This window comes from Terrapene carolina, unplaced genomic scaffold (assembly GCF_002925995.2).
Source record: "Terrapene carolina triunguis isolate 2854851 unplaced genomic scaffold, T_m_triunguis-2.0 Scaffold96, whole genome shotgun sequence".
NCBI lineage: Eukaryota > Metazoa > Chordata > Testudines > Emydidae > Terrapene > Terrapene triunguis.
Window position 1 is genome coordinate 74,979,014 of NW_020664447.1, and position 26,188 is coordinate 75,005,201.

The window sequence follows — 26,188 nt, forward strand, 5'->3', positions numbered from 1 at the left end:
TATTCAAGTCCACATACATTCTTATACCGTCCTCAGCCCCATAGTATCTGAGCACTTTCCTGTAGTGCACTGTGACAGGACTAATATCTGTATGATCAAGGGTGGTCATGTACCTTCAGTTTTGTCAATGTGTTTACCACACTTCTCTTGTTGTTTTTAGGCATACAAAATACAACCACTTACGATGTATTTTCTCCACAGAGCTACTAAGTCCTCTTCACTCTTTGGCTTCTCCCCTGACTCCAGGTCATCTTCTAGTCTTTGTAGCATCTTTCTGAATTCCTGGACTTCTGCTTCCAACTGTCTGGCTTGGGACTGATAGGCACTTTCTGACTTAAGGATCTTATGCATTCTCTCCTCTTCCTCAACACATATTAGTTTCAACTTCTCCAGGGCTTTCCTCAACTCCTCCAACTCATCCTTCATCTTCCCAGCTCCTAGGGGGGAGGTGTTCTGGATCACCCCTGTAGACTGAACCTCCAGGCATTTCAATTTCTTTTCACCACGATTGACATCTTTGGCAATGTTCTGAAGAAAGAAGGGAATCAGAAAGAGTTAAGTGGAAAGAACGGTGGAGGTGGTGGGGAAATGACACCTGATAATATTTACTTTTGTGTATTTATTTTCTTCTCCAATTGTTGTTTCAAGGCATGTCACTTATGAAGTGGCCAGCTGCCAGATTTGATATACTTATTTAAAACTTGTAGCCTTATGATTTAGATAATATAACAGCGGGAGCATGGCTTCCCAAGAACTTGAGGAATCTTTTAAAACTGTTGGGCCTGATTTTCAAAAGTGTTCAGCACCCACAGGGCCAGTGGAAGTCAACAGGAGCCACATGTACTTGGCAGCATGGATACTCAGGCCACAGTGTCTAAAGTTTAGTAGCCCAAACTAAGGCACCCAAAATTGGAGACCACTTGTGAAAAATGGTGCTGTTAACAGTGTCACCAACCCCAAGCATTCAAAAATCATGAGTCAGGCCCACCCAAAATCATGAGATTGGCTTAAATCATTAGATTTTTAAAAATAATAAAGGTCAGGGTTGTTTTTATTTGCCTTCTGGCCTTTGAGCCTCTGCGTTACATTCAGATCATGTTTATATGCTTCTCTCTGTAACCAGGAAGGCTAGAAACTTACATTTCTTTTTTTTAAATGAAAGCTCAGATTCTCATGTAATCACATGACTCCAGGAACTGGAGCTTTAAGAAAAATGTCAAATAGCATGAGACTCATGATAAAATTGGGAGAGTTGGCAATGGTGTGTTAATGACATCACAGAGAGAAAGTGGCAACTAGACGACTCCTGATTCAGGACCCCTTCTTTAGCTACTACACCAGAATTTGTTTTAAATATCCCCCTCTGATAATATACCCTCCCGCCCGCCCGCTCGCTTCAGATTTCTCCCCAGAGCCAGCTTTGAACTTGCAGTGCTTGAATTCTAGACCCACAGCATACTCTTGGAGCCACACAGCTCTTAGGAATACACTATTCTGTTAAATACTTGTATGATTTGGGGAATATACACAAGAAGGGATTCAGGTGAGGAGAATGCATTTCTTAGCAGCGCTCTCCCTCCCCCTACTAGAACTGTATCATAAAGAACCTGCAATGTCTTTAGCCCGTTGTCTGCTGGCAACTTTGTTGTTTCTCCAATGCAGCAGTTCAATCTTTCAGTCACACCATTCAGCCACAATTGAAATTGGTCAACGCTGGTCTTGTATTGCTCATGTTCCTTCGTTATCTTTTCAAGCAATTTCACTCTGCACTGTAACAAGAAATGTCCAAAATGGTGAGGGCAAGAGCTTACCTGTCTCTTCACAGGTTGCATTTTTAACTAGGAAAACAGAGCCCATTTCCTTTCACCCTCATGTCACTCAACCTTTTCAGGAATTCACACCTCATCTCCAGTATGAGGACAAAAATATGTAAAGCTTTCTCCGGATCTTGGCTGTGCTGTAGCACCTCAACATTTATTCAGAGAACAAAAGATGGCAAGGTCCTGTGAGGTCAGTGCCTCGCCTCCCCTTTCCAAAGCTTCGTATTTTTCATTAAAAAGCGGTATTATCCTTTCCCAACTTTGCTTTGAAACAGGAGACAATATATGGGGTCAGCCTAGAAGCTACAGCGAGAGCCTCCATGCTGGCAAAAAGTACAGGATTACTCTGTCTGATCATGCCTGGGGCATGTAAATTATTTCACAGCACTTGCCATTTAAACAAGATGTAAAGAAACTACTATAATTGCAGCATTAGAAACTCTGCAATATTTTTAGCATCTATGGTAACCTCCAAAGACTTTGCTTTCATTGGCACAATATATAGGGCCTGGCAGTGTTTGGCTCTGCACAAACTAGGGGCAGGGTGCAAGGAGACGTCTCTCTACACACATCTTATGCCCCTATGCAGGGGCCAGAGACAGGACTGGATCCTGGGATCTGGCTGATCTACACAGAGGTCAGGTCACTGGTCTAGGGGGAAAGGTGACTCAAAACTCCCATCTGCTCTCTCCTGACCCTGGAGCTGCTCTGTGCAGACCCTGCATCAAGTTGGAATAGTCTGAGGGTACCTCTATCTTGTGTCCTCTGCAAACAACTCCAGCAGTCTGAAGACACCATGGTATAGGAGCATTCTGGCCATGTCACCTCTCCTCCAGCCATGCCAGCAGCGCAGAGGCAGAGAAATGCATGAGGCCATATGTCAGCTCCAGACACCAGAGGATCACCCTTGTGCTAGGATGATCCTCCAGAGCCAGTCCCTCTTGCTTTAGGGCCAGACCATGACAGTGGTGCAATGCAAAGCAGCTACACTGCACTGGAGAATCTGCCCCACAGTGACAGTCTTTGCAGTCAGAAGGCAAAATTCTGATCTCAATTACGTGGAGTATTGAAAACTCTGTTGAAATGGGAGTCTGTCCTTTAAATTTCAGGGCACGTTCCTGATCCTGCTTGCAGGCTAGGGAGCTCTGTAGGAAAGCGTGTGATCTGGGCCTGGCCTAGCCTAGTGTAAGGGATCATAGACCTTGAATCAAGCCTTGCACATAGTGGGCCAGATCCCTTGGCAGAGAAAGTGAAATGAAGACATAAATACACTAGGGCAGGAAGTGCAAATTGTAAAAACTCCCAAGTGGCAGGATTCAAATCTGATTGATAAACAGAATTATGGTGAAAATGTACTCCAGCATCTTACAGTAAAATTACAAAGGTTGATTAAGGAGAAGATGCACAGCTTAAATTGAGAAGTAGCTTAACCTTTGCCTGGGACAAGCTGTTCAATCAAAATGAAGCAGTCCAAGGCTTGGAGATTACTGCTGAAAATGTTGCGATCAATCAGGTCATGTGATAAATGACACCCATTTGAACAGACACAACATTGTGCTAAGCTATCATATGAAAAGCTAACCAAGGGCAGGCTGAAAACCTGCCAGACTGCTAGATGGGGCTGCCTCTGAGTGCAACTTTTAATGAAGAGAAAGACGCTGCCAGACGGGGCTGCCTCTGAGTGCAACTTTTAATGAAGAGAAAGACGCTGCCATTTGCTCTGTCAGGCAACTAATTATTCTTTTCACTGAGAAGCAACACAAAAGGAGCATTAACTCTTGCCTTCTGCAGAAGCACTTGAATAATCAGAGAACTTCTACCAGGCAAGATGTGGCATGGGGAGGAATGTTTGTACTGACAAGAAAATAACAGATCCCAAGCAGGCTGAGATGAGGAATACTAAGAGATGACATTGTGAAGAATATATGCAGGTTTTTGGTTTCAGGTTCAGGACATGCTTTTGGTGCATCGTTACCCAAGAGATCAAGCATGAAGGTCTACCCCATTCTCTGGCCTCTATGGGTATGTCTACACTGCACACTAAGCCCAGGTCTGCGGGACCCAGGCTTGTAGACTTGGTGTTTCCAAATCAGAGTTTGAGTGTTCACACTGCATTGTAAACCTTGCTTTACAATTGTGGGACCCATGTCTCAGAGCTGTGCTAACACGTCTATACAGCACTACGCAGACCTTCTGACTGAGGTCTGCAGCTTGACCTGGGTCCGCACCGCAAAATGACAGGGCTTGGACCTGAATCACAGCGGGAATCAGGCTTTGACCCACTCCCTTAGCGGGACCCTAGGACCCAGGTCCTGAGTGCTTGCTGACCCGAGTCAGACTGATGTGTGTGTGGACAGAAGTGGGGCTTGGGCTCAAGCCTGAGTCAGAGCCCAGGTTTAGTGTGCAGTGTAGACATACACTATCTGCCACTCCAGCAGCAAACAGGGGCTATAAGTAGCCAGCAAACAACTAAGGGAGAATTCCTGGTGCAGGCACTGTGTTAAGCCACTGCTGGCTCCCTGCAAGCATCGGTACAGGAGGTGTGTGAGGGCAGTTGTGGGGCTGGAGACAGAAGAGAATGTATTGGAGCAGAGCTGTACAACATGCTACCATGGCCAATCTGGCTTGCGCTGCAAGCCACAGGGAGCTCTGCAGAGGATGTCATAACTTAGGGGTGCCTAAATTTCGCTAGAGGTTGTTTCAGCCCCTGGAGCAGCCCAGAATTGGGAAGGCGCCAAAAATGACTTCAAGCCACCCTCTGCCACTCTCTCCCCCTAACTCACATGGGATTGTCTGAGAGTAGAATGAAAGACTGTAGGTTTAATTTAAGAGAACCAATGGGAATCAAAATATTTGTGTTTTGCACCAGCCTAGATTGAATAAGTGTTGAAACTTTACTTCACTACTGTTCCTGTTAAACAAGAAAGACAGGATGTCTCCCTGATTATTTATATTTAGATTACATTCTTGGTTAGTACCAATAACTTTTTTGGGGGGGAGGGGGAAGAGGGGATGGAAGAGACCTGTGGAGCGGGGGAGGGAATTGGCTGCTGTGTGTAAAAATGTTACAACAACTGTAATTAAAAGAAATTCTGGTGAATATAATTTTCTATTTGGGAGTGAGAAGGATACTCAGTGGCAGCAAAAAAATATGTTAACTCACCGGAGAAGCAATATCACAGTTAAACCATTTGAGAAATGGAATCCACTTGCTTAGCCTGTGACAGAAACGGACAACTGCACGAGATCTAAAAAAGCTTCTTGAGTACTAGTGAAATTTACAAGTACCAGCAAGCTGTCTCCTGTAGCCAACTTTGGAATTCAGCTGTCATTTGCAATTTACACGTAGTCTGGCCCCCGATCATGAGAGGGGCTGAGACAACTCCTTAGATTAAGGGATCTCTTTCATTCAGTCCTCCCTCCCATTGTGAGAGGTAGCAAGGTTCCTTCAGCTACCATTTTTCACTTCCTGGCAAGACTCCCAAGCTGACTCTAACCTTGGAATTAGCCAACGAGTCCCCCATTTATTTCAGTCACGAAAACTAATGTTTTCCACCACCCCTTCCACCCGCAGCCTCCAGAGATTTTCCAACTGGATTGTTTCACTTTCTCTTTTGGCGCAAGGTGGCATTTGTAGCTGCTTCAACTGCCTTTTCTAGAGCCTCAGTTAGCTGGAGACATCAGCATGTATTTTACCTAAATACACTGGGCCTGATTCTGATCTCACAGCAGCAACAATCAGTGTAAATCTACACGGGTCTAAAACTAACCTAAGAGATCTGACTCAGGCTCTCCGTATTCAGATAATTTGTTTGAGGGAACTAGCAAGTCCAAATATCAAACTGCACAACACAAATATCAGCTGATCAAGGACAAACCCTTGTTTAGAGGGAAGTCACTAAACATTTACATTGGGAATCTGGTGAAATTTATAATCCCAAGAGTTGAATTGCCAGGAGCAAAAAGGGGTGTTTTTAATGAATGGATTTACTCTGCAATCTGACTTTGATTAAATGTTTCTTTAGATGTATTTATGGCTAGAAAGTGTGACTGCAGCAGCTGCAGGCACAGAATAGGGGTTTATATTTTTTAAAATATTTTTAATGAAAAAGTAACCAGTTCATCCTCATGAAAGATTCTAGCCCTGGAGACTCGAGGCTTCTGTTTCCCATAGAACCACAAACTTCCCCACATTGCCCCTTCAAGGAGACTCCATGCTCCCCTTGGATGATGATTTCTTGGGATGAGAGTGTCCAACAATCAACATGACCACCCAATCCTTGGTCTGGGTGGAGAAGTGGGAAAGAAGAGCAGGTGTCATGATTGTACAGGCAGATGACAGAGCCCATGTAACAGAGTTCAGTTTTATTAACACTAGTTGTTTGGATTAGTCAGTTACCAGACACTGGAATGCCTGTTCTTCCCCAAGGCAAATCCAAAGCCACTGATGTACAAAAGCTACTGTACAGGTGGCTAGATATACCCTAGATATGTCCTTGATCTACTCTCATTGCTCTAGAGTCTTGAGCATCCCTACGTGTAAGCCTCTCCTACCCACCAAAGGCAAATCCTTGTCCCATAGCCAGATCCTTCCACTGGTTGTGGAAATGAAGGGTATTGTCTCATCTCAAACCTTCACCCAAACCAACTATCAAAGTGAGTCATGGACATGAAAAGGTGAATTATGATGTTGACCACCCTCCTGTCTAATGACTACCGTACCTCTGAAATTGAGGGCAGGTGCAGGCTGGAAAATGAATTAGCATCTATTGAAAATCTTTTAGCTATTAGTGTTGGCTGCCTATTCTTTGTGTTAGAAAAGCATTAACTGCTTGCCAACTCTGTGAGTCTTGATCTGGGGATTTGTGTTATAGCCTCTAATGAGGGTGCAGAGTTGGGATGCTTCCTCATCTCCTTGGATGGATTATTTTGCATCAAGATCACACTGAGATCTTTGATTTACCAAAGGACAGGGAAGCATTTGCTTTGGGATTGTTTGTATTAATCTTGCCCTGTTAAGAACTCTCAAACCTTCTTTGCACTATAGATACATTCTTTTCCCATGAACCATATTGGGGAACTCCTAGCTCTCATATCAGAAACACTAACAGTAAATAATGCAGGCTAGTAACTGGTGAGCATCCTAAACCCTCCTCTCTTTTATAGTTGCATTTTACCTGAGCTTCTGCCTTTATTTCTTCATATTCCACCTTCATCTTCTTCTGGACATCCTCATCGACACTCGGGTCACCTATCCTGTTAAACAAGGAAGCAGCTTCCTCCAGCAGCCTTTCCAGCAGGACTGACTGATTTAGGACATCGTTCAGCAGAACCTGGGAGTGGCTCAGCTGCCATTGCTTCTCCTTTAAACCGAGCTGCAGCTCTATGTCAGGCTCCAAGGTAACCTTCATGTTATGAATCCAGGCGTAAAACTCATCCTGGGCTTTCAAGTATTCACTCCAGTGCAGCCACACCCATTCGATACGGCTGTTGGGGAAAGTGACAAACAAGATACATGAGGTTCTCCCAGGACCAGTGAAGAGGGTGGGGAGTGCAAGATGCTTTAAAAAATATTGGCAATAAAGAATCAGATTCTCAGACAGGATAAATCAGCCTAGCTTCATTGACTTCAGAGCGTCACAATCCACTTCCCAGCTCCCGCCGGCTGTGGGAAGGAGTACCCTGTGCTAGCCCTGTGCCTGGCAAAGATTATTTCTCAGGTCACTGGACTGGCATATTGTGGGTAGATGTAGAGCCAAGGTTTCACCTACTCTCTGCTCCTTTCCAACATATGCATGGGAACCCAGTGAAGGCTCCTCTCTCCCCCCCACAATACAGATAGCCAGAGTGGGGAGTAAGGCGGCATTGTCTGAGAGCATTAGACAATATGTCAAATAGAGTATTTGTGAACAGCATGTGTCCTACCTGTGGCAATGAGTAATGTAGATGGCTGTTTCTTCCCACATGGCTTTAATGTCTTTCAGTTTGGATAGTATCTCATGCTTTTCCTCCTCGCTGATGCAGCGAAGAAGGGCATCTGCTTTCATCAGGACCAAATCCATTTTCAATCGACCTTCTGGCTCCAATGCACAAATTTTCTATTAGAAAACACAAAACTGAAAACATTAAAAAAAAGAGAGCCTGCCAGTGTAGTTATTGAATTAGAACTTTGTGTTTATATGGAAATCATTACATCCCTGCTGGAAAACGCCTACAACATTTAATAGAAATAAAAACTTTCCTACTGTTTTTTTCAGTATTCTTACAGAATTTAATTAATAGAGAAATATATCCCTGTTGTAAAATAGTTACCACCACCAACAGAAAGTAGATCATTCTCTGTTAACTTCTGTAGGTTTTCACGGTAATTTCTACACAAACCCTGTTGGGTTTGTACCTATTAAGTTCTATAGGACTTGCCTGTAACAGCAGTGTCTCCACTACTGCTACAGATCTATTGCACTACATAACCACATGACGTCTAATTCACTTTCTTGGAATAAGTGCAGAGGAGACACTATACATGGGAAACATTGAGCAAAGCCAGTATTGTAAGTTGCACTAGAACATGCCATGGGATCTGCACAAAAAAGCACTTTGTTGCAAATCATAGAAGACACACTTTGAGCCACCCTATAAAAAGATTAGAGAATGATATTTCTGCTATTAAATTCTATTTCTCCACAAAAACATGTTGTGTATCAGTTAAGGCTCTGGCACATACATGCATACCTAACACAAAACCTACAAGCAAGGAAATGAAAGTTAAGCCATCTAACATTATGTATCTTCTACTCTTCCACCCAGAGACAAACCTAACCCCTAGTACAACCACCCCACACCACACACACCACCTTAATTCTGTCCTAGTAGTGTTGTCAGCCTTCCAGCATCACCTTCCCACTATCACGCAGACCACTAGACTTCCTTTCCCTCCTGCTCCTCTGCACAGTTCTGGGAAACCACACTCATTCAAGTTGGGGGAAGGGGTGCCAAAAGGAAAATGTTGAGACACTCAAAATCTGAGGTCACTTTTGAAAATTTAGGTCTAAGTGATTTGCCCAGAGTGATTTGCCTTATTACCCATAAATACATCATTTGATTATTTACTTGTAAAAAAAAACCCAAAAAAACAGAGCACAGGGGACAATATAAACCACACCCAGCAAACAATAGAAAGATTCAAAACCAAAACTTAGTCCAGGCTTCAGTCTTATTCCTGCTTGAAGTGACATGAAAGCAAATGAGCCCACGATTGAGAAAGCTGTGGTTGGAGCTGGCATTTTTTTTAACGACTGCTTTCTTTGGCTGGCATTTTCGTTAGCAAATTAACAGAAAATAAATCATAGTGAGGAAGCCTGAATAAATGCAAGCCAACTGGGAAAGAGGCACTTGGAATGGATGTTTTTATTTAAAAAAAGGCAATGAGTGAAAGAATGAGCAGGCCAGACGGCGATATCAGCTGGGTGGCAGAGGAGGAAGAGGGGAAAGAAAGGTAGAACTAATGAAGAGCCACTTGCTTTTTGTTTAATAATAATGATGGATTTCCAATATCCAGATTGAAAAAGCTACTATAACAAGGATTTTCTATGCATTATGACCCTGTTCCAAAGTCCAACAAAGGCATCAGCTTTAGATCAGCCCAGGTAAAATCATCACAAACCACATAATCTTCATTCTTGTGATCTGTAATGTTGACAGAACCCCTTGATAAACTGTGTCCCACAGCACTGACTTTCCTGAATTCTCTGAATGCATTACGATGTTGTCTGTATCAACATTCCTTATGCAAAAGGTAAGGGCTGTGCTCATCCGAAAGCAGAAACAAATCCACAATCCCAAATGAAATAGGAATTTCCAGCCTTTGTGACTGCTATGCAAGTCGGCCCATCACCACCAGCTCGCGGATGAGTGTCTATGCTAGGCCTGGTACATGCTCCAACCCACAATGAACCCCATTTGAAAAAATGGCCCTGAAAATACTGCAATGCCAATATTTAAACCACCCCACCAGGAGTGCCATTTTTCAGTGCTAGTCATCCCAGCTCAAAAACAGAGGGAGTTCAAAGATGTGGGGGCAAACATGACTAGATACACAGAAAGATGTTCATCTGAAGAGAAACAGAGAAGGCTGTTTCATTTAGAGAACAGGCCTATCACAGGGAAATATGAGAGATGTATAGAAAATAAGCTAGTGCGATGGGGTATACAAACCCCACACCGGGGAACACAGGGTTAATGAGCTATTGTGGGGTCAGTTGGCCCTGCCTTGCCACACCTGAGAGAGATGTCAGACTTGAAGGGAGGATTTTAAAACGGTAAAACACAGCACAGCTAGTGGCAGAGCAGACCTTGTGGGAACTCCTCAGATCAGTGCGGCCCAACAGCCAATCTCTGATGGAAGGGACGACCCGATGCTGATCCACTTTTGCTGGGACTGTTCTTCCATGTTAGCCTGTGAGCCTCGTCGGGGCCACAGAAGCTTTACAGAAGCCTTCAGAAGAAAGAGCCTTACCACACCTGTGGGACAATCCATTTGTGTTCATTCTTTTTGCAATCCTGAAAGGAGCAGCCTGCCCAGGGCTCAGCCAGAGAAAACTTGTTTTTGTACATGGAGTACCTCTTATGACTAGACTGGCACAGTGGAACACTCAGGTGTCTCAGAGCAGAGGCCCAAGTAAGTGCAAAGGCCCAGCCTGAGGGTGCCCTGGGGAAGGATGCAGTGATACTAGTCTCAACCTACTGCCCCACTATAATAATGAATGGTACAGCTGGGGTAGATAGGAGCAGCCAGTTTTCTCAGTGTACAAAAACAAGGGATATCGAATGAAATTGGAAGGCAACACAATTAAAATGGATAAAAGGAAACACTATTTTTTAAACACACAAGGCATAATTCATCTGCCACCAGATCTGAGGACAAGAGATTAACGGGATTATACAAAATATTATGTATCTATGTAGATAATGCGCAGATTCACAGTTCCATTAAAAGGATGAGAGCTATAAACCCACTAACTGACAGGGTTTAGGAAGAAACTTGCCCTACAGACAGATTATTCCCTAACTGTTCATCCCTGGGATTCCGGTACCTTTCTCAATAGCATCTGGTGTTATCCAGGGATTCTCAGAACCCAAAGCAGTGATAACTTACTGTCTCTCTCTAGGTAGGGTCAGGAATAAATCAATACACACACACACACACACACACACTTACTTCAAAACAAGTATATTTACCTACAGTTAAGAAATGATTTTGAGGAATCAGTGGCCAGCCTCCCAGGGGCCCCCGCCTTCCAGCTAGCTGCTGGGGAACTTAGCTGTCAGATCCGAGCCCAAAAGAAAGCTTCCTTGAAATGTTCCAAAGCATATTCTTTCACCTAATCTTTTATAGCTAAACTTCAAAGCACACAACCTATAGTGACTCCTAGTGGGTCACCAATTCTCCTAATTTCAGCAAAACTACTCGTTATCTCTTATCATCAAAACATTTCTAGTCATAACAATGTGTCTGGGGCACATAAAACCTAGGTCACTATTCACTCACTCTCTTCCACACTTGTTAACTTTCTGCTCCATCCTCCCATTCTGATTATAAAACTGCAAGTATGCAGCTGTCTTACCTTGCCTCATAAAGGCCAAAGATTTTCCTAGCTATGTGATGTTTGGATTTCAGCTGGCAGTGGCTGAATATACAAAACTGCTGACTGCGGCATTATCAAATTCTGGGGTAACAACGGTATTGTCCCGTCAGAGACGTGGGATGAGATGGGCTACTGGTCTCATCTGGTAGCATCGTTTCCTGCACTGCATTGGGTGGTTGCAAACCCCAGTCTTGTGATTGCGAAAAGCAACTAAACTTCCACTTTAGCATGCACAAATGAATGAGTGCTGGGAACAGCAGCTGAGATAGTTTGGTAAATCAGGATTGCTCTTAGTCTTCCAAATACACATGAAAAGTCTGGAAGCATCTAATCTAACAGCAGGATGCAAACCTCCCTGCCCCCATCCCTCCACACACATTCTATTTCCTTTTTTTATGACAGCAATAAGTGGCTTGCAAAAGAAGAAGCTGGAGAGAATGCTAAAGTGATCCTGCCCAAATGGGAGCAACCTTACAGCTAGTGAGGTTATTTTCATGCTCTATCCAGGGCCGGCGCAACCCATTAGGCGACCTAGGCGGTCGCCTAGGGCGCTACAATTTGGGGGATGGCGACCGCAGCGGTATTTCGGCGGCGGGACCTTCCGCCACCTCTGTGGGGGGCGGCATTTCGGGGAGGGACCTTCCGCCACCTAGGGCGGCAGAAAAGCTGGCGGCGCTCCTGGCCCTATCCCACCTTGATCGTCTCCTAATGGAAACTTCTCCATGACTCCTGGCAGTCCCTGCAGTGCCAATGCCACTTGTGAATATGTCTCTCAGAAAGGAGTATCAGTCTTCCCCTACCTCAGTCTCTCTTAGCCTGGCTTCCAGGGCAGACCGAGGTCCCTTGGTGTTGTCATTGATCCTCAGTCTCTCCTGGATGGCTTTCATCCAAGCTTCTGCATTCTCCACACTTGTGTCAAATTCATCCTGGGGCTGCTGAGTCATTGCATTAGAGGAAACTGAAAAGATAAAGAAATGAGGAATTAAAAACAAACAAACAATTCTTTTATCAGGAAAGTCTCTCACAGTCTTAAGCAGCAGGGAAAAAAGGAAAATTACTTTACTGATCTCTTTTTGATTAATGGCATCAAAATCCACAACCCACCGTAGTCCTAAATCTCTATGTGAGACTCAACAGAGGGGAGTATGGAATAAAAGCTCAAACTCAGAGCTCCTAAAATGAAAGTATACAAGGGAACAAGATGAAGTTGGGACACTCCTTTAAGCTCTGTGATTTGGGCTGACATTCAAAGGGATAAGAGTCACTGCATTTATTTGAAAACCAAATTAGGTTAATTTGGTGCTTGTGAAATGTACCAGACTGAACACTAACATCCTTTGTGTTTTCACAGGACATGCACAGCACAGGCAGCGGGAATATAAATATGTCCATCAACATGACTCTCTCTAAGCCCATTTAGGGCTCAGCCCTGCAAGGTACAGAGCACCTGGCTCTGACCTAGCCAAGCACTTGAGTGTGTGCTTAACTTTAAACATGAATTGTCTCAATGAAGTTGGCCAGATCAAACCAAAATACTCAGCACCTTGCAGTTAATCCACTCTGCTGAAACTTCTAAGGAGGCTGACAATCAGAGCAAGTTGTGGTGATGGTTTTGTGATACGGACCCCATTCCTGCAGGAACCGGGCTGAGACAGCTAACACAGATCACTAGTCAGTCATCAGATGGGAACATCTTTCAGTGCCTATGCACTTTGGGTGGATTTGAACTGGGGACTTATAGATAAAAGGCCCAGTGGACCAGATCCAAAGTCAGTATAAAGAGGCTCCTGGAGTTCAATGGGTTTTTGATCAAGCCCTACACCCACTGCCAATGCCTGCCAGCCAGTTTCTCCTTAATGAAAATGTCACGCTTATTTGTTATCCACAATTGAATGTCTTTCTTTAAAGGTCTAGAGATAATTACTGAGGCCCCATTTTTGCCACATTACTCTGACCAAGTAGTACTTTACTCTGGAAGCGTTCCCACTGATTTCCATGGGACTGCTCCCACGCAGTCCAGTACTGCGCAACGTGAGCAGGGGAAGGCAGAGTATGGCCCTTGGTGAATCCAGCCCAGGATTTCTGATTACATCTTGAAATTGGAAGACACCCTGATCATAACCACTGGGGGTGGGGTGACCTGTTTATGTCCCCATCCCCCACTTTCACTACACACCCCCACTCCTCCCCTAGCTTTTCATTAGCCTGCTGCTATTCCTCTCAGTGTGGTGGCAGGGCATGCGCATTCTCACACGCTTGTCACAGCTGCAGCATCACCCTGAATCAGGGGCCAAATGTGCATTCCTCTGTGCCCATGGGGGTAGCTGTGCTGGAGAGGGGATTCTCCTTAGGCAAGGGAGCAATACTGCTACTACCCTCCACTGCGGGTAGAGCCCACAAAGGCAAAGGCTTCCCAGGGGAGACACCGACTCGCTCCATTTCCCAGACAGCCTGAGCCACGTATACCTTTGGTAGTTGTGGCGGCTGGGTCCAAGCCCCACAATGAAGCAGGGGATGTGGATGGGTTGGGCTGCTACTCTCTTACTTCTACTGGGCCCGGTTTGACAAGCTGACTTACCTAGCAGACAAGGTTCACATAAGGACTGGGTGTGCCACTGCTCAGCGGGGGCGGTGGAAGGATTGTGTGTGGGAAGGATTTGGCCTGCCTAGGAAGCCTCTAGGAAAGGAAATGGGTAGTCCTAGGTTGCACAAACCCTCCTATGACAGAACCAGGAGTGAACTCATTCTCAAGGTGCAGGCCAATCACCAAACCAATTTGGAAAATCAAACCTAGCTCTCGGAGAAACAGTTTAAGAAATATTTGGCAGCAAGACTGGACAACAAATGGTCCTATCTTATATATGTTCTATGAGTTGTCCAAACCATCTGGCCACACATGAAGGAGGACTTGTGGGCTTCAATGAGGACTGAGGCACTGCTCATGCTACTCTGGATAGTTTAGTTTGAGGGATGAGCCAGAGGCACAGTACTACAGATACTTGGGTCTGGTGTGGCTGGAACAACCTCCCATCTGAGATCTATAGAGGTGTCTCTTAGAACCGTTTTTGTATAAAGATTCTAATTTATTTATGTATTAATTTATAAAGCACATTGATAATGAAGAAATCTGTGACAGCATATGCGAGTAATAATTAATCATAAGAAATAAAGGTGTAAATAACAAAGCACTGAACAAAGCAGTCACCCCCTGTGGGACAGGCAAAAGAGAGGAGAATATTCCAAGATACTGAGAGATAGTCTATCTGGCTAACGCAGGCCAGCTTCTCAAATATATCCAGGGGTTATAAAAAGTATTTGAGGGCTGAATCTGAGTAATTTGGTAAGTGGAAAATATTAGAGATGGCCAAGACCGGACCCATTTAGCTGATCCACTTTTCCCATCCCTACCTCGCCCCTCCCCACAGCTCTGACCTCATCTCTTCCCCTCCAAAAAAACAAACGTTGGCCACTTAAATAAATAGGGATCGGGTCAGAAACAACCCTGATTTTACCAATAAAATACTGACCCAGATACTGAGCTGTGGCTAAGTTCTGCTCAGCACAGCTCAGGACAAAGGATGCAAAGGTAGCTTAATCACACATGTGCACCCGCATGGCCATGGACCTACCGGGCTGTCAGTCCAGTCCCTTGTATAAATTAGAGCAGCCAGAGGCACCGTTCTGACCGCAGGGGATCATTGCATGATAGGGATGCCTGGCTGTGCTCTTATTTCCCTGGCCATACCGCTGCACAACCGCCAGAATGGTGCTGGTGTAGGAGCTGTTCTACATCACCTGAATAATCCCTTGTCTCAGGGATTCAGTGGCAGGCTCAGCTGGGTTTAGGGTCAGAGCAGCACCTGCCAAGATTGGTGTAGGCATACCTGCTTCTGTCTCAGAACGGGGGGTGGACAAGATGACCTCTCAAACCCCTTCCAGCCCTACATTTCTATGAAGCCAGCTTTCATGTACCAGAGGATCTGGCCCTTTATCTTCATCGCGTTCTCTGAATTTCCTGAAGTACTTTTTTTTTGTTAAATTTATGCATCCAGTTTAACTATCTTTCAAATAGGTTTAACAGCCCTCATCGGGTATTGTGAGGTTTAATAAGTTAGTGTTTGTAAAGCACTACTGAGATCCTTCAAAGTCACTCTAAGTGCAATGTATTTTTGGCAATATTATCATTATTTTTCCAAGTTTCCCAATATACATTTTTTCTCCCTGCAAAGCCATTCCGCTTTTCCTAATGTAACACATTTTTCACAATCGATCCCTTTCTTAAACATACTTTTAAACCAAACATTTATAGTGCACTGGCTTTTAAATGGTTTCAGTATGTCTTGAATTCCTGTGCTCATGTACTACTTGACTCACTTCCAGAACCAAGCTCTCCGAGAAATAAAAAGAGAGGGAAGGAAAAGTGCTCCAGGAAAGTTAAATCACTCGCCATTAGGGACAGTATTTTCCAATTATTGAAATACTTCAAGCTTTTCATAACTCTTTCCATTTGGAAGAGATCAGGATTCTGGGTTTGCACATGAGAAGTGTTTTTAAAACACTGCAGTGTGTCAAATTTTATACAAACACACAAGTGTGGAAGCTATTGTGGGAATTGTTTGGTACTTGGGTCCTGGGGTAATTTAATAACTGCTCAGCTGCCCTGGATAGTGTAAGGAGAGTTCCGAGAGAGAGAGACAGTTGTATAGGAGCACAAGTCTTTCGAAGTGGAGATGGAATTAGCATATACTACTGTAGAAGCGACACATCAATCTCCACGATTCCAAAGCTGAGAGTTCTTGGCATACTAATAATTCTACAGCTCTCAGTCATGCTATTATTAGCACATACATCCCTAGATAAGGGACTAGATTACTTCAGTGGGAATCATACCCACAGCACAGCTAAATTCGGTCCAGTTTGAGTAAGTGGAGAAACTCTTGAAATTCTAGTAAGCATTAGCTGTATCCCCAGCAATCTGAAGCTTCACCATTTTGGGGGGTTCAGGACATTAACCTTAGCACCTTGAACATCTTCCAAGGCAGTTTTTTCTTGTACTATTTGTGGTGAATGTTTATGACCATCAGGAATTGTTTGTCCAAACTAATGTACTGAAGAATAAACACATGCTAGGTGTTCTTGGAACAATCACTTTCATTTCCTGCTTAAAGTTAATGGCTATAGCCAAGTGGTTGTCACACGGGTGGCAGGGTGTAGAGCATTTACTTGCAGCGCTGCCATTTCCTTTCCTCTCCAAACAATATCCACTCTCAAGGGAAACCCATAGCTACTTGACAAACCCAACTGCCACCACGTGATCACAACAACTACTTTTCGGCTTAACTGACACCTACCACGTGTCACTGAACATCAGAATGATAACACAATTTGTTGGGTCTGTTCACCAGCTTATAGCGAAGCTAATTCTTTCCAGCACACAGATCTGTTTTAGGCTTGGTCTACATTAGAAAATAAGGTCAGTTTAACTACATTGGCCAAGGGTGTGAAAAAGCCACACCCCTGAGCAGCATAGTTAAACTGACCAAAGTCCCAGTGTAGACAGTACGAGGTCACAATGGAAGAATTCTTCCATCAACCTAGCTACTGCATCTCAGGAAGGTGGATTATCTAACTGAATCCCTCTTGTTGTCATAGGTAGCAGCTACACTCAAGTGCTGCAGCTGTGCCGCTGTTGTGTTTTAAGTGTAGACAAGCCCTTAAACTCCAGTGGGAATAAAATATAAATGTAATTAATAAGATTGGGACTTTTCAGCTTGGAAAAGAGACAACTAAGGGGGGATCTGATAAAGGCCTATAAAATCATGACGGGTGTGGAGAAAGTAGATAAGGAAGTGTTATTTACTCCTTCTCATAACACAAGAACTAGGGGTCACCAAATGAAATGAATGGGCAGAAGGTTTAAAACAAACAAAAGGAAGTATTTCTTCACACAACGCACAGTCAGTCAATCAGTGGAACTCTTTGCCAGAGGATGTTGTGAAGGCCAAGACTATAATAGGGTTCAAAAAAGAACTAGATACATGCACCGAGGATAGGTCCATCAATGGCTATTAGCCAGGATGGGCAGGGATGGTGTTCCTAGCCTCGGTTTTACCAGAAGCTGGAAATGGGCGACAGGGGATGGATCACTTGATGATTACCTGTTCTGTTCATTCCCTCTGGGGCACTTGGCATTGGCCACTGTCGGAAGACAGGATACTGAGTTAGGTGGACCTTTAGTCTGACCCAGTATGGCCGTTCTTATATAATATCCCTTCACTTTATAAACCTACGTTTACACTTCCATAACTTCCAGTTCTAAGAAGCTATTTGCAAAAGTGTGGACCAATAATTCTCCTCTAAAAGGAAGCTGGACTTGTAAATAAATCAGAGCTGAGCTCCAGGGTTACTCCCTTTTCACTTCAGGGGTGGCAACCAGCAGAACTGGATGGAAGTTTTTAAAATTTTGACATTTTAAATCTTCAAAATTTCAAAGTTTTAATTTTTTGGGGGGGGGAGAAGATGCTTTTCCTTTTAATTGCAAAATCTCCCACTCCCTTTTATTCTGCCACCTCGCTCTAGTAGACATTATCCTGCTGTAATTCAGCCAGATTAGTAAAATGCTGGGGTAAGTAAGGGCACTTCTAAGTTATTTTTATGACCAGTGAAATACTATACAATATCTATCTTAGGTATTTATATGGCCCCCATCATCACAGGATCTGAGTCCCTCACAATCTTTAACGTAGATATCCTCACAACATCCCTGTGAGGTAAGGCAGTGCTATCATCTCCATTCAGCAGATGGGGAACTTGTTATAATATGTATAACAAACAGCCACCAGGGGGAGCAGGCAGATAATCAGATAACGAAATGTGTGGCTGTTCCAGGTTGTGGTAGGTGCGTTGTTGGAAACTGCTGGAACTGTGGGTCTGTGGAGCTATTGCAAAGTTATATACTTGTTGCCTGAATAAACAGACAGTCAATACTCAAAGAAGCTGGAGTGCATACAGCTTACAATACAACAGAACTGAGGCACCAAAAGGCTAGGTGACTTGCCCAAATCACACAGCAAGTCTGTAGCAGAACTGGGAGTTGCACCCAGGTCTCCCAAGTCCTAGACTAGTGCTCTCATCCCTGGACCATCATTCCCCTAATATGCTAGTAGGGAATCCTCAGAACTAAGTGTATCTTCTCCTTCTGCAATTGCCAGTAAAAGGTAACTAGTAGCCTACCTGCAACCTTCAGATTGTGAACTCGGAACCCCTCCTGGTGAAACTGTCCGGACTAGATTTCCAATTTCTGCTCAGCTCCCTAAAAGAAGAGGTACACCATCAGTCAGCCAAGGGAAAAGCACTGCAAGCCAAGCACATTAGAATCATAGCCCCTGGGGCTTGGATTTATGTAATTAATTAAATCCCACCTGTCTGCTAAAGATTGCAGGTCCTCCCAGTTCACACCTGGGTGCCATGCAAGGGTACTGATAATATTGACCAATAATGTTCTACAGCATCTCGGTCTTGGCTGGGACTGGAACTGCAGCTGTGTGAACAATTTTTAGTGAATAACGTATCTGATAAATTTCACCCCTTTTGCTGGTCACACCTTGCATGTGAACAATCTATGATTTTCTCACATGTGTGTGCTATTCAAAATTATTTTCCAAATAAATTCTGCAAATTATTCTTGCTCAGCAGATTGTTCTAACAGTTCATTGGGAACACCCAATACTCCAGTTGTGCTGATTAGTTTTAATTAGACCCAAAGGTAATATGGTAATCATGGTTTCTGTCCTCTGACTGGATGAGAGTAACTCTTATTATTAATGTACAAGTACACCTCTACCTCGATATAACGTGACCCGATATAACACGAATTCGGATATAACGCGGTAAAGCAGTGCTCGGGGGGGGGGGGGGGGGGGCTGTGCACTCTGGTGGATCAAAGCAAGTTCAATATAATGTGGTTTCACCTATAACGCAGTAAGATTTTTTGGCTCCCGAGGACAGCGTTATATCGAGGTAGAGTTGTATTTATTATTTGTACTGCAGTAACGCCTAGTATCCCAGGCCCCCATTGTGCTAGACCCTGTACAAAGAGAATAACTTACACAGCACCCTACAATGAGCCTGGACGCTTTACGGAACAAATAAGATAAACCCCCTGCCCTGAGGAGCTTATAATCTAAGTACCAGACCAGACTGAACAAGTGAAAGCAGCAAAATAAAGTGCCTGTAAGTATGGGGATAAGAAATGATGGACAGAGGAAGGGGCAACAAGGCTTACACAGACACATATATTGCCGTGAACATGCCCTGACGATTCTAATACACATCTCACAGCTCATCTTCCTCACTTGGAGCCAGAACCACTCATCCATAGGAGGGGCTAGACATTTCAGAATCTAGAAATATGCCTGAAGTCACCAAGTTCAGATCCTTATCCGATCCAAATGTTCTCAATGTTTGAGTGTTTGGAACTGGGACTTTTTGCTTCAGATCGATCTTTTTAAAAGAACTGACTTTGAACCTGATATGCTAACTGCCTATCTCTGATAGGTGATGGGGAGCACTCAGCACACAACTCTGAAATCATTGGCCCTTGTAGGTAACCTTCAAGTATATATTAGAAATATGAACATTTACAACTACTAAACGAGTGTTCAGAACTTATATGTCAGACCTTTCCCCCTTTAAAAAACAAAAACTTGGAAAAAAAATTTAAGTCCTAATTTTTGCAAATCTTAAAAAACCCTTCATCTTCATGGAAATGAAACTGGCAAAGTTTGCCATTGTTAGGTTTTTAATTATTTTTAAGTTAAAATTAAAATTTAGGTCTGTGGGAATGACTGTCTTATGGAAGAGGGAGTTTGCAAACACAGTCCTATTCTAAACACTGCATTCAATGCTTAAAATAATTGTGTGATCTCTAGAGGATCAAAGCTCATGATCAGAAATACAGGAACATGCTTTTATTTACACCACCCAGTGACGTTTTTTTGAGAAGAGTACATAACTGCTCCAGGGCCTAAAACATTGGAACCCTCTCAAGAGCACATACTCCAGGCTAAGTAAAGTTGCGTGTAGATAATCCAATAATTCAGACATTATTCATAACAATATCTGCCTTGAACTGATGCCAGGGCTTTCTGTTGCAAAAATGGCATCGCTTTGTGTTCAAACAAACCCAAACTCTAGAGGAAACTAAGCCTTGCCTACATCCCAGGTGCAGTAAATTATTGAAGCCGACAGCAACCTTATCCCCAAGCTCTTTCTTCAGAAACTGAACAGTCCACTGCAAACCGTAAATAGCATCTAAATTAATTTTGAACGGTTGAGAACATTTCTGGAATTGAGTAAAATAGGCTGCCTTCCTGTGACTCATTTTTGCCTGAACTCTAGCAGTTTCCATAGCTTAGTCACCCTCCCACCGTGCCTATATGCCAGGCACTGTGGGTCAGTAACAGAGCAAGCATATGCTTTCAATCCCAAAGACTATTCCTATTAGCCATTGGAGTTTGCTGTTGTGCTCAGTTCCCCTAAGAGATTGTAACCCCAACACAAAGTTCTGTTACTGTGTAATCTGATACTTTTACCATCAGTGAATCCATTCTATATGAGAAGCAGCACTATCTTTTTCAGTAGAGCATTAACTAGGGTTGTAAACCTAACAAAGGATCCAATCCTGATCCCATTGAAGTCACTGTTGGTTTGCCATTGATTTCAGTAGCAGCAGGATTGACCCTAAAGTTTTGTGTCAGCAGTCCCTTTCCAGTGAAAATGTTCTTGGAGCTATTTTAAACTGGAGCTGTGATCACAGATAACTGCTGCTGCTGAGCAATGAAAGTAAAGCAAACATTTAACACTTCCTACTCCAGTGGAATTCAACTTTGCTAACCTTTTGGAAATATAATAATTTACATGTTAATAACTATACCCGGGATTTTCAGTCATAGCACCTAAAGGAGTTGGAATCTAACTGTTAGATGCTCAAATCCCATTGAATGTCAATGAGTATTAGGGCCCAGATCCTCACATTTAGATACCTTAATTCCCATTGAAATCAAAGCTGAAATTAATGGGAATTAGGAGCCTAAATACCTCTGAGGATCTGTGCCCAATTTCCTTAGGCTCCTTTGAAAACCCGGTGCTAAATATTATGGGGCAGATCCTCAGCAGCTAATTGTCAGGTCAATTGAAGTCAATGGAGCTGTAACAATTTACATCAGCTGAGGGTCCATCTATATACAGATATATCAATACACCCACGTTTGTATATGCAAAAAACAATTAAAGTTGCCGAGTGATGATAATGTCACATCATTCACAAATCTCAAGCACTTAAAAGTAAGGATATGGATAGTTAAGAATATCACAGATCTTATATATCCCACCAAAATATTTTTTCTTTATTACAGTAATGTATATTCCACCACAACACAACAATCTGAACTCTCACCCAAAAGAAGTAATAGTCTTTCACCAGTAATCTCAAAGCACAAACACAAAGCTCGTTAGAACACCATGTGAACATAGGTAACTTGGTTTTTTTTTCAAAAGGGTTTTGTGTTGTATCAACTATTCCCCACCACCGCCAACCCACAGAGTGTGACCCAGCAGTTATGCCCTGGCAACCCATATAAGATATGCACACCACAAACTGAGAAACACTGACCTAGAAAATAGGTAAACATCACCTTTAAGAAGGAAAATTTGAATATCATGTCTGTGGGGCAGTACTGCTGCTAACTGAAGTGGAACAGAGCCTGTGACAGACACTTCCTGCACAGGGCTCACTAAATGCAAATGGTGAAGCTATAGTCAAATTATGTTCTATATTTGCAAGTGTAATTAAGTTTCCTTAACCTTTTAACTTGCTCTATACACACAGGGCCATATCTTCCACAGTGGTCTGATAATACTGAACATAGGAGGTGCGGTGTATTGTCTGTTAAATTGGAAAAAGCTAGTGTTTACTATAGAGTTACACTATTTCATTGACATTTTCCTTGAGAAATACATTAACAACGTTCCAGCAAATCTAATCTAGAAAGAAAGTGGTAAGGTTTGCCTGCATATCACCTGCATGAAGGTCAGTAGAAGAAGTGTGTCAAAGCCAGAACTATTTATACAAACTTCCTCATCTTTAGGAGATCTCAGATCAAACGGGACTTGGATCTGAACTTCTGGTTTTCATTTTGCAGAAACAAACCCAAAGCTTGGTTCTGTCCATCTGGAATTATAAAGATCCTGTGACTTTAAGGTCAGACTATATAGCAAACCTAAGGAAAATTATCCACAGCTTCCAGGACTCCCGATTTAGCCAGGATTGTCCTAGGTTTTTAAACTCAATCCCCAGTCATTTCAGTCCTAGCTACTGTTCTAGGTCTGTAGTGTTGCTATGTCATGTATTCCTGAATCACAGCCTCCTCTGGCTGTTCAGCAGCACTGCCTATTGACTCCTGCTGGCTGCTTCTCATCTGCAACTCTCAGCCCTGCTACTGGAGGCTGGCACCAACTCATTAATACTTTTAAAGATTCTCTTTGAGTCTTATGTTAATATCAAGTGGTAAATGTAGAAGGATCATGTGGATAACAAAAAAATCTCTGACTGATTCCTAGGGATTCTGGAAAAATTATAGACAAAATTCTGTTCTGATTTCACCACCATTCCCCATTGGTTTCCGGTGCCCCAATCACAACCTAGCCTAAAGATTTACTTTGTTAGGAGTTGTGACATCAGTGCAGCATGGTGAAATAAATTAGGACATCTGAGTAAGAAGAAAAAGAGATGGGTTTCTTTTTAGTCATGATAGTCAGAGAACAGGATTTCCCCTTACTAAATGGGCATGGGTGGGAGACGAGAAGCCAGACTAGAGATCAATCTGACCAAAGAAAGGACAGCACACAGCATGATGCCACTGTTTAAGGTGAATAAGATTTAAATAGAGATAATCCCCAAGAAACTCTCTAGAGTTCAGGTCACCAACTAACTAGCTGGTTAACTCCTGTAGGGATTAATGTTTGAAATTATTATGTCTGACAGATGTTTGTAGAACAGGAATTAGCATATAATACCCTGTACTAAGAACAGTAAGAAGCAAAAGTGCAGCATGTTTACAATTAGAGCTGAGATTTCAGAAATCATTGGACACAGATGTAACTTTTGTTTGCCTGTCTTAAGTATTTTTCTGTTTCTTCTGCACTTTCCTGGCAGTAGATTTTTCTTCCCTGTACTGCTGAGAAGAATCTGATTGACATATTAGCCGACTGTGCCTCAGTTACAGCTCTACAATCCCAGGAACAGAGGGCAGAATTTAGCCAACTTCTTCAGTCAACACCAGCGCTATTGCTGTTTCGCCAGGGATCTCCCAAACAGAATCTGTGTTTCACGCATCACACTTTTCTGATGCTCAAACTCATTAGGCGTTGTCTGTCTCCTGACTTCCTGGAACCTTTGGAAAATAAAATGCAGTGTTTTCCCAACGCAGTTCTGACGTCTTGAGCCATTGTTACTGTCAGGCTAGCTAGCAAGTCAAACCTGCAGGATGGCACCACTGCTACACTGGGGTAGTTGACACTTCCACCATCAGAGCATGCTGAATCCAGTTTATGTGCTCCAAGGCACAGCCAGATTGCACTCTCACTCACACCAGTGTAGATGCAGAGTAACTCCACTGAAGTCAATGGAATCTTTGTGGATTTGGACTAGTGTAAATGAAAGCAGACCCTGACCCATGTCATCTTTGGTCAGATTTCTAGGATTAAGATGAATGTAAAGAAGAAATAATGACTGGAATGGTAGAGCAAACATGGGGATGGAGAAGAGGAAATGGTAAGGTCTGATCCTCCTCTCACATCAGTTTTACACCCATGTATGTCCATTGACTTCAGGGAAGATACTCCTGGCTCACATCCATTTAAGTGAGTGGAGAATTACGTCCAGGAAATGTAAAAGCAAAGCAGGGAGAAAAGAAGAACACTGTAAAGAGTCAAAATCCAAACAGAAGAAGACAGCTGGAAGAGAAACTGGGTACTAACTTAGCCCCTAGAAGACCCCCTGTGACAGAGTGCTGGGCAAGAACTGCTGACTCAGCCCTCTATCACACCAGCTCCCATTAAGGGAAGTAAATTGGGGCTGGCTAGAGAAAACCTGTGCCTAACAGGCGAATGGGAGACAGCTGCCAGCCCAATTAGCCTGCGGTTATATAACAGGGTGGGAGGAAGGAAGCCAGGGGGAAGGGGAGCAGAAGCAGAAGCAGAAGGATAGATAGCCCCCCCCCCCGCCCGGTGCAGACACTAGAACCCACGTTGTGTATGGTGAAAAGGTGGTGGGAGCACAACCCATAAATAAATGGCACCAGTGGTTACTGAACTCCAGGGTCTTTGAGTGACTTTGTCAGCACAACAGGGGCCCTGCAGTGCCCTGCTACACCCCCTCAGAGACTGTTAGCTAAAGAAACAGATAAAGAACTAAGCTAGAAGCTAAGGACCAAATTCTCCTCTCAGCTACAACTGTGCAACCCCAGTGTTGGCAACTGAGAGTATAGCTCGGGGCAGAATTTGGCCACAGCTTGAAAACGCAAACCAGGGACAGGAAGGTGTGAACATCAGAGAGAAGCATCTTAGGAGTTTACTGTTTCTATGTTCCAAAAAGGAAAATGATCTATCTGGTATTTTGAAAGTGAATTAAGATGCCTCTTGCTATCAAGACGATGACTACGCAATCCCTACAATGACAGAAGCTCTCTTAGCACAGAGCTCTATGCAGATGGAAATGAATGAAACTTTCTTGCTGTGCTGAGGAGCAGGCCCGTCTATCCAAAAAGAAACCAGCTTCATACCTTGGGACTGTCAAGCTGCCTCAAGGGCAAAGGTTAGAATGTTCACAGGTGAGCCTCCTCACTGTCCTATCCGCTCTCCCCTGCTGGGAGTAAATCCACAGTGGCTGTGGGATTTGCTACAGCCCTATAGCATTTGGGCTAAGAACGTACTCCCTAGGAAGGAAGCAAGCTTGGGCACCCACATAAGGCTGAAATCCACATTTACTTAGATCGTAAGTGCTTTGGGGCATGGACTGTCTTTGTGGTGTTTGCACAGCACCTAGCACACTGTCTATGGCTAGGGCTATGAAGCACTATTGTGATAAAAATAAATAATAGGAACATTGTGCAGCTGCTTCTACAGGGGAGATACTCCGTCACAATGAGAAGCAGCCTCTGTTGATGACTATCCTAGAAGACTCATGGAGCTCAGCAGCCACTAAGGCGATTTAGGATGGATAGAGTCCATTACCGATAACATAATAATCATACTTAAGGTATGGCTACACTGGCACTTTACAGCACTGCAACTTTCTCGCTCAGGGGTGTGAAAAAACACCTCCCTGAGTGCAGCAAGTTACAGCGCTGTAAAGCGCCAGTGTAAACAGTGTCCCAGCACTGTGAGGTGGAGGTGGAGTACCTGCAGCGCTGGGAGAGCTCTCTCCCAGCGCTGGCGCGCGACCACACTCGCACTTCAAAGCGCTGCTGCGGTGGGAGCACTCCCGCCGCAGCAGCGCTTTGAAGTTTTGAGTGTAGCTACGGCCTAACAGGCAGAAATCTGCCAATTCCCCAGAAAACTTTCAGTGAGTGAGCACTGAAATGTAATATATATATTTTAACAAATCCCAAATTACTATTTATGAGCACAATTCCCCTCAGCCCGAAAGCTGATTGTAAATGGATA

General features: G+C 43.6%; 1 protein-coding gene across 1 annotated transcript in view; it reads right to left on the reverse strand.

The window, feature by feature from the left end:
* SYNE3 (spectrin repeat containing nuclear envelope family member 3) overlaps nucleotides 1-26,188 on the reverse strand; it is an 81,098-nt gene that overhangs the window by 36,757 nt on the left and 18,153 nt on the right. The window contains exons 2-7 of the mRNA XM_024219346.2: nucleotides 18,698-18,776; nucleotides 12,265-12,422; nucleotides 7,746-7,918; nucleotides 6,998-7,307; nucleotides 1,608-1,769; nucleotides 184-528 (exon numbers count right to left, since the gene is read on the reverse strand). Coding sequence (XP_024075114.2) covers nucleotides 184-528; nucleotides 1,608-1,769; nucleotides 6,998-7,307; nucleotides 7,746-7,918; nucleotides 12,265-12,408 — 1,134 coding nt within the window. The 5' untranslated portion in view covers nucleotides 12,409-12,422; nucleotides 18,698-18,776. The remainder of the gene's footprint in view (nucleotides 1-183; nucleotides 529-1,607; nucleotides 1,770-6,997; nucleotides 7,308-7,745; nucleotides 7,919-12,264; nucleotides 12,423-18,697; nucleotides 18,777-26,188) is intronic.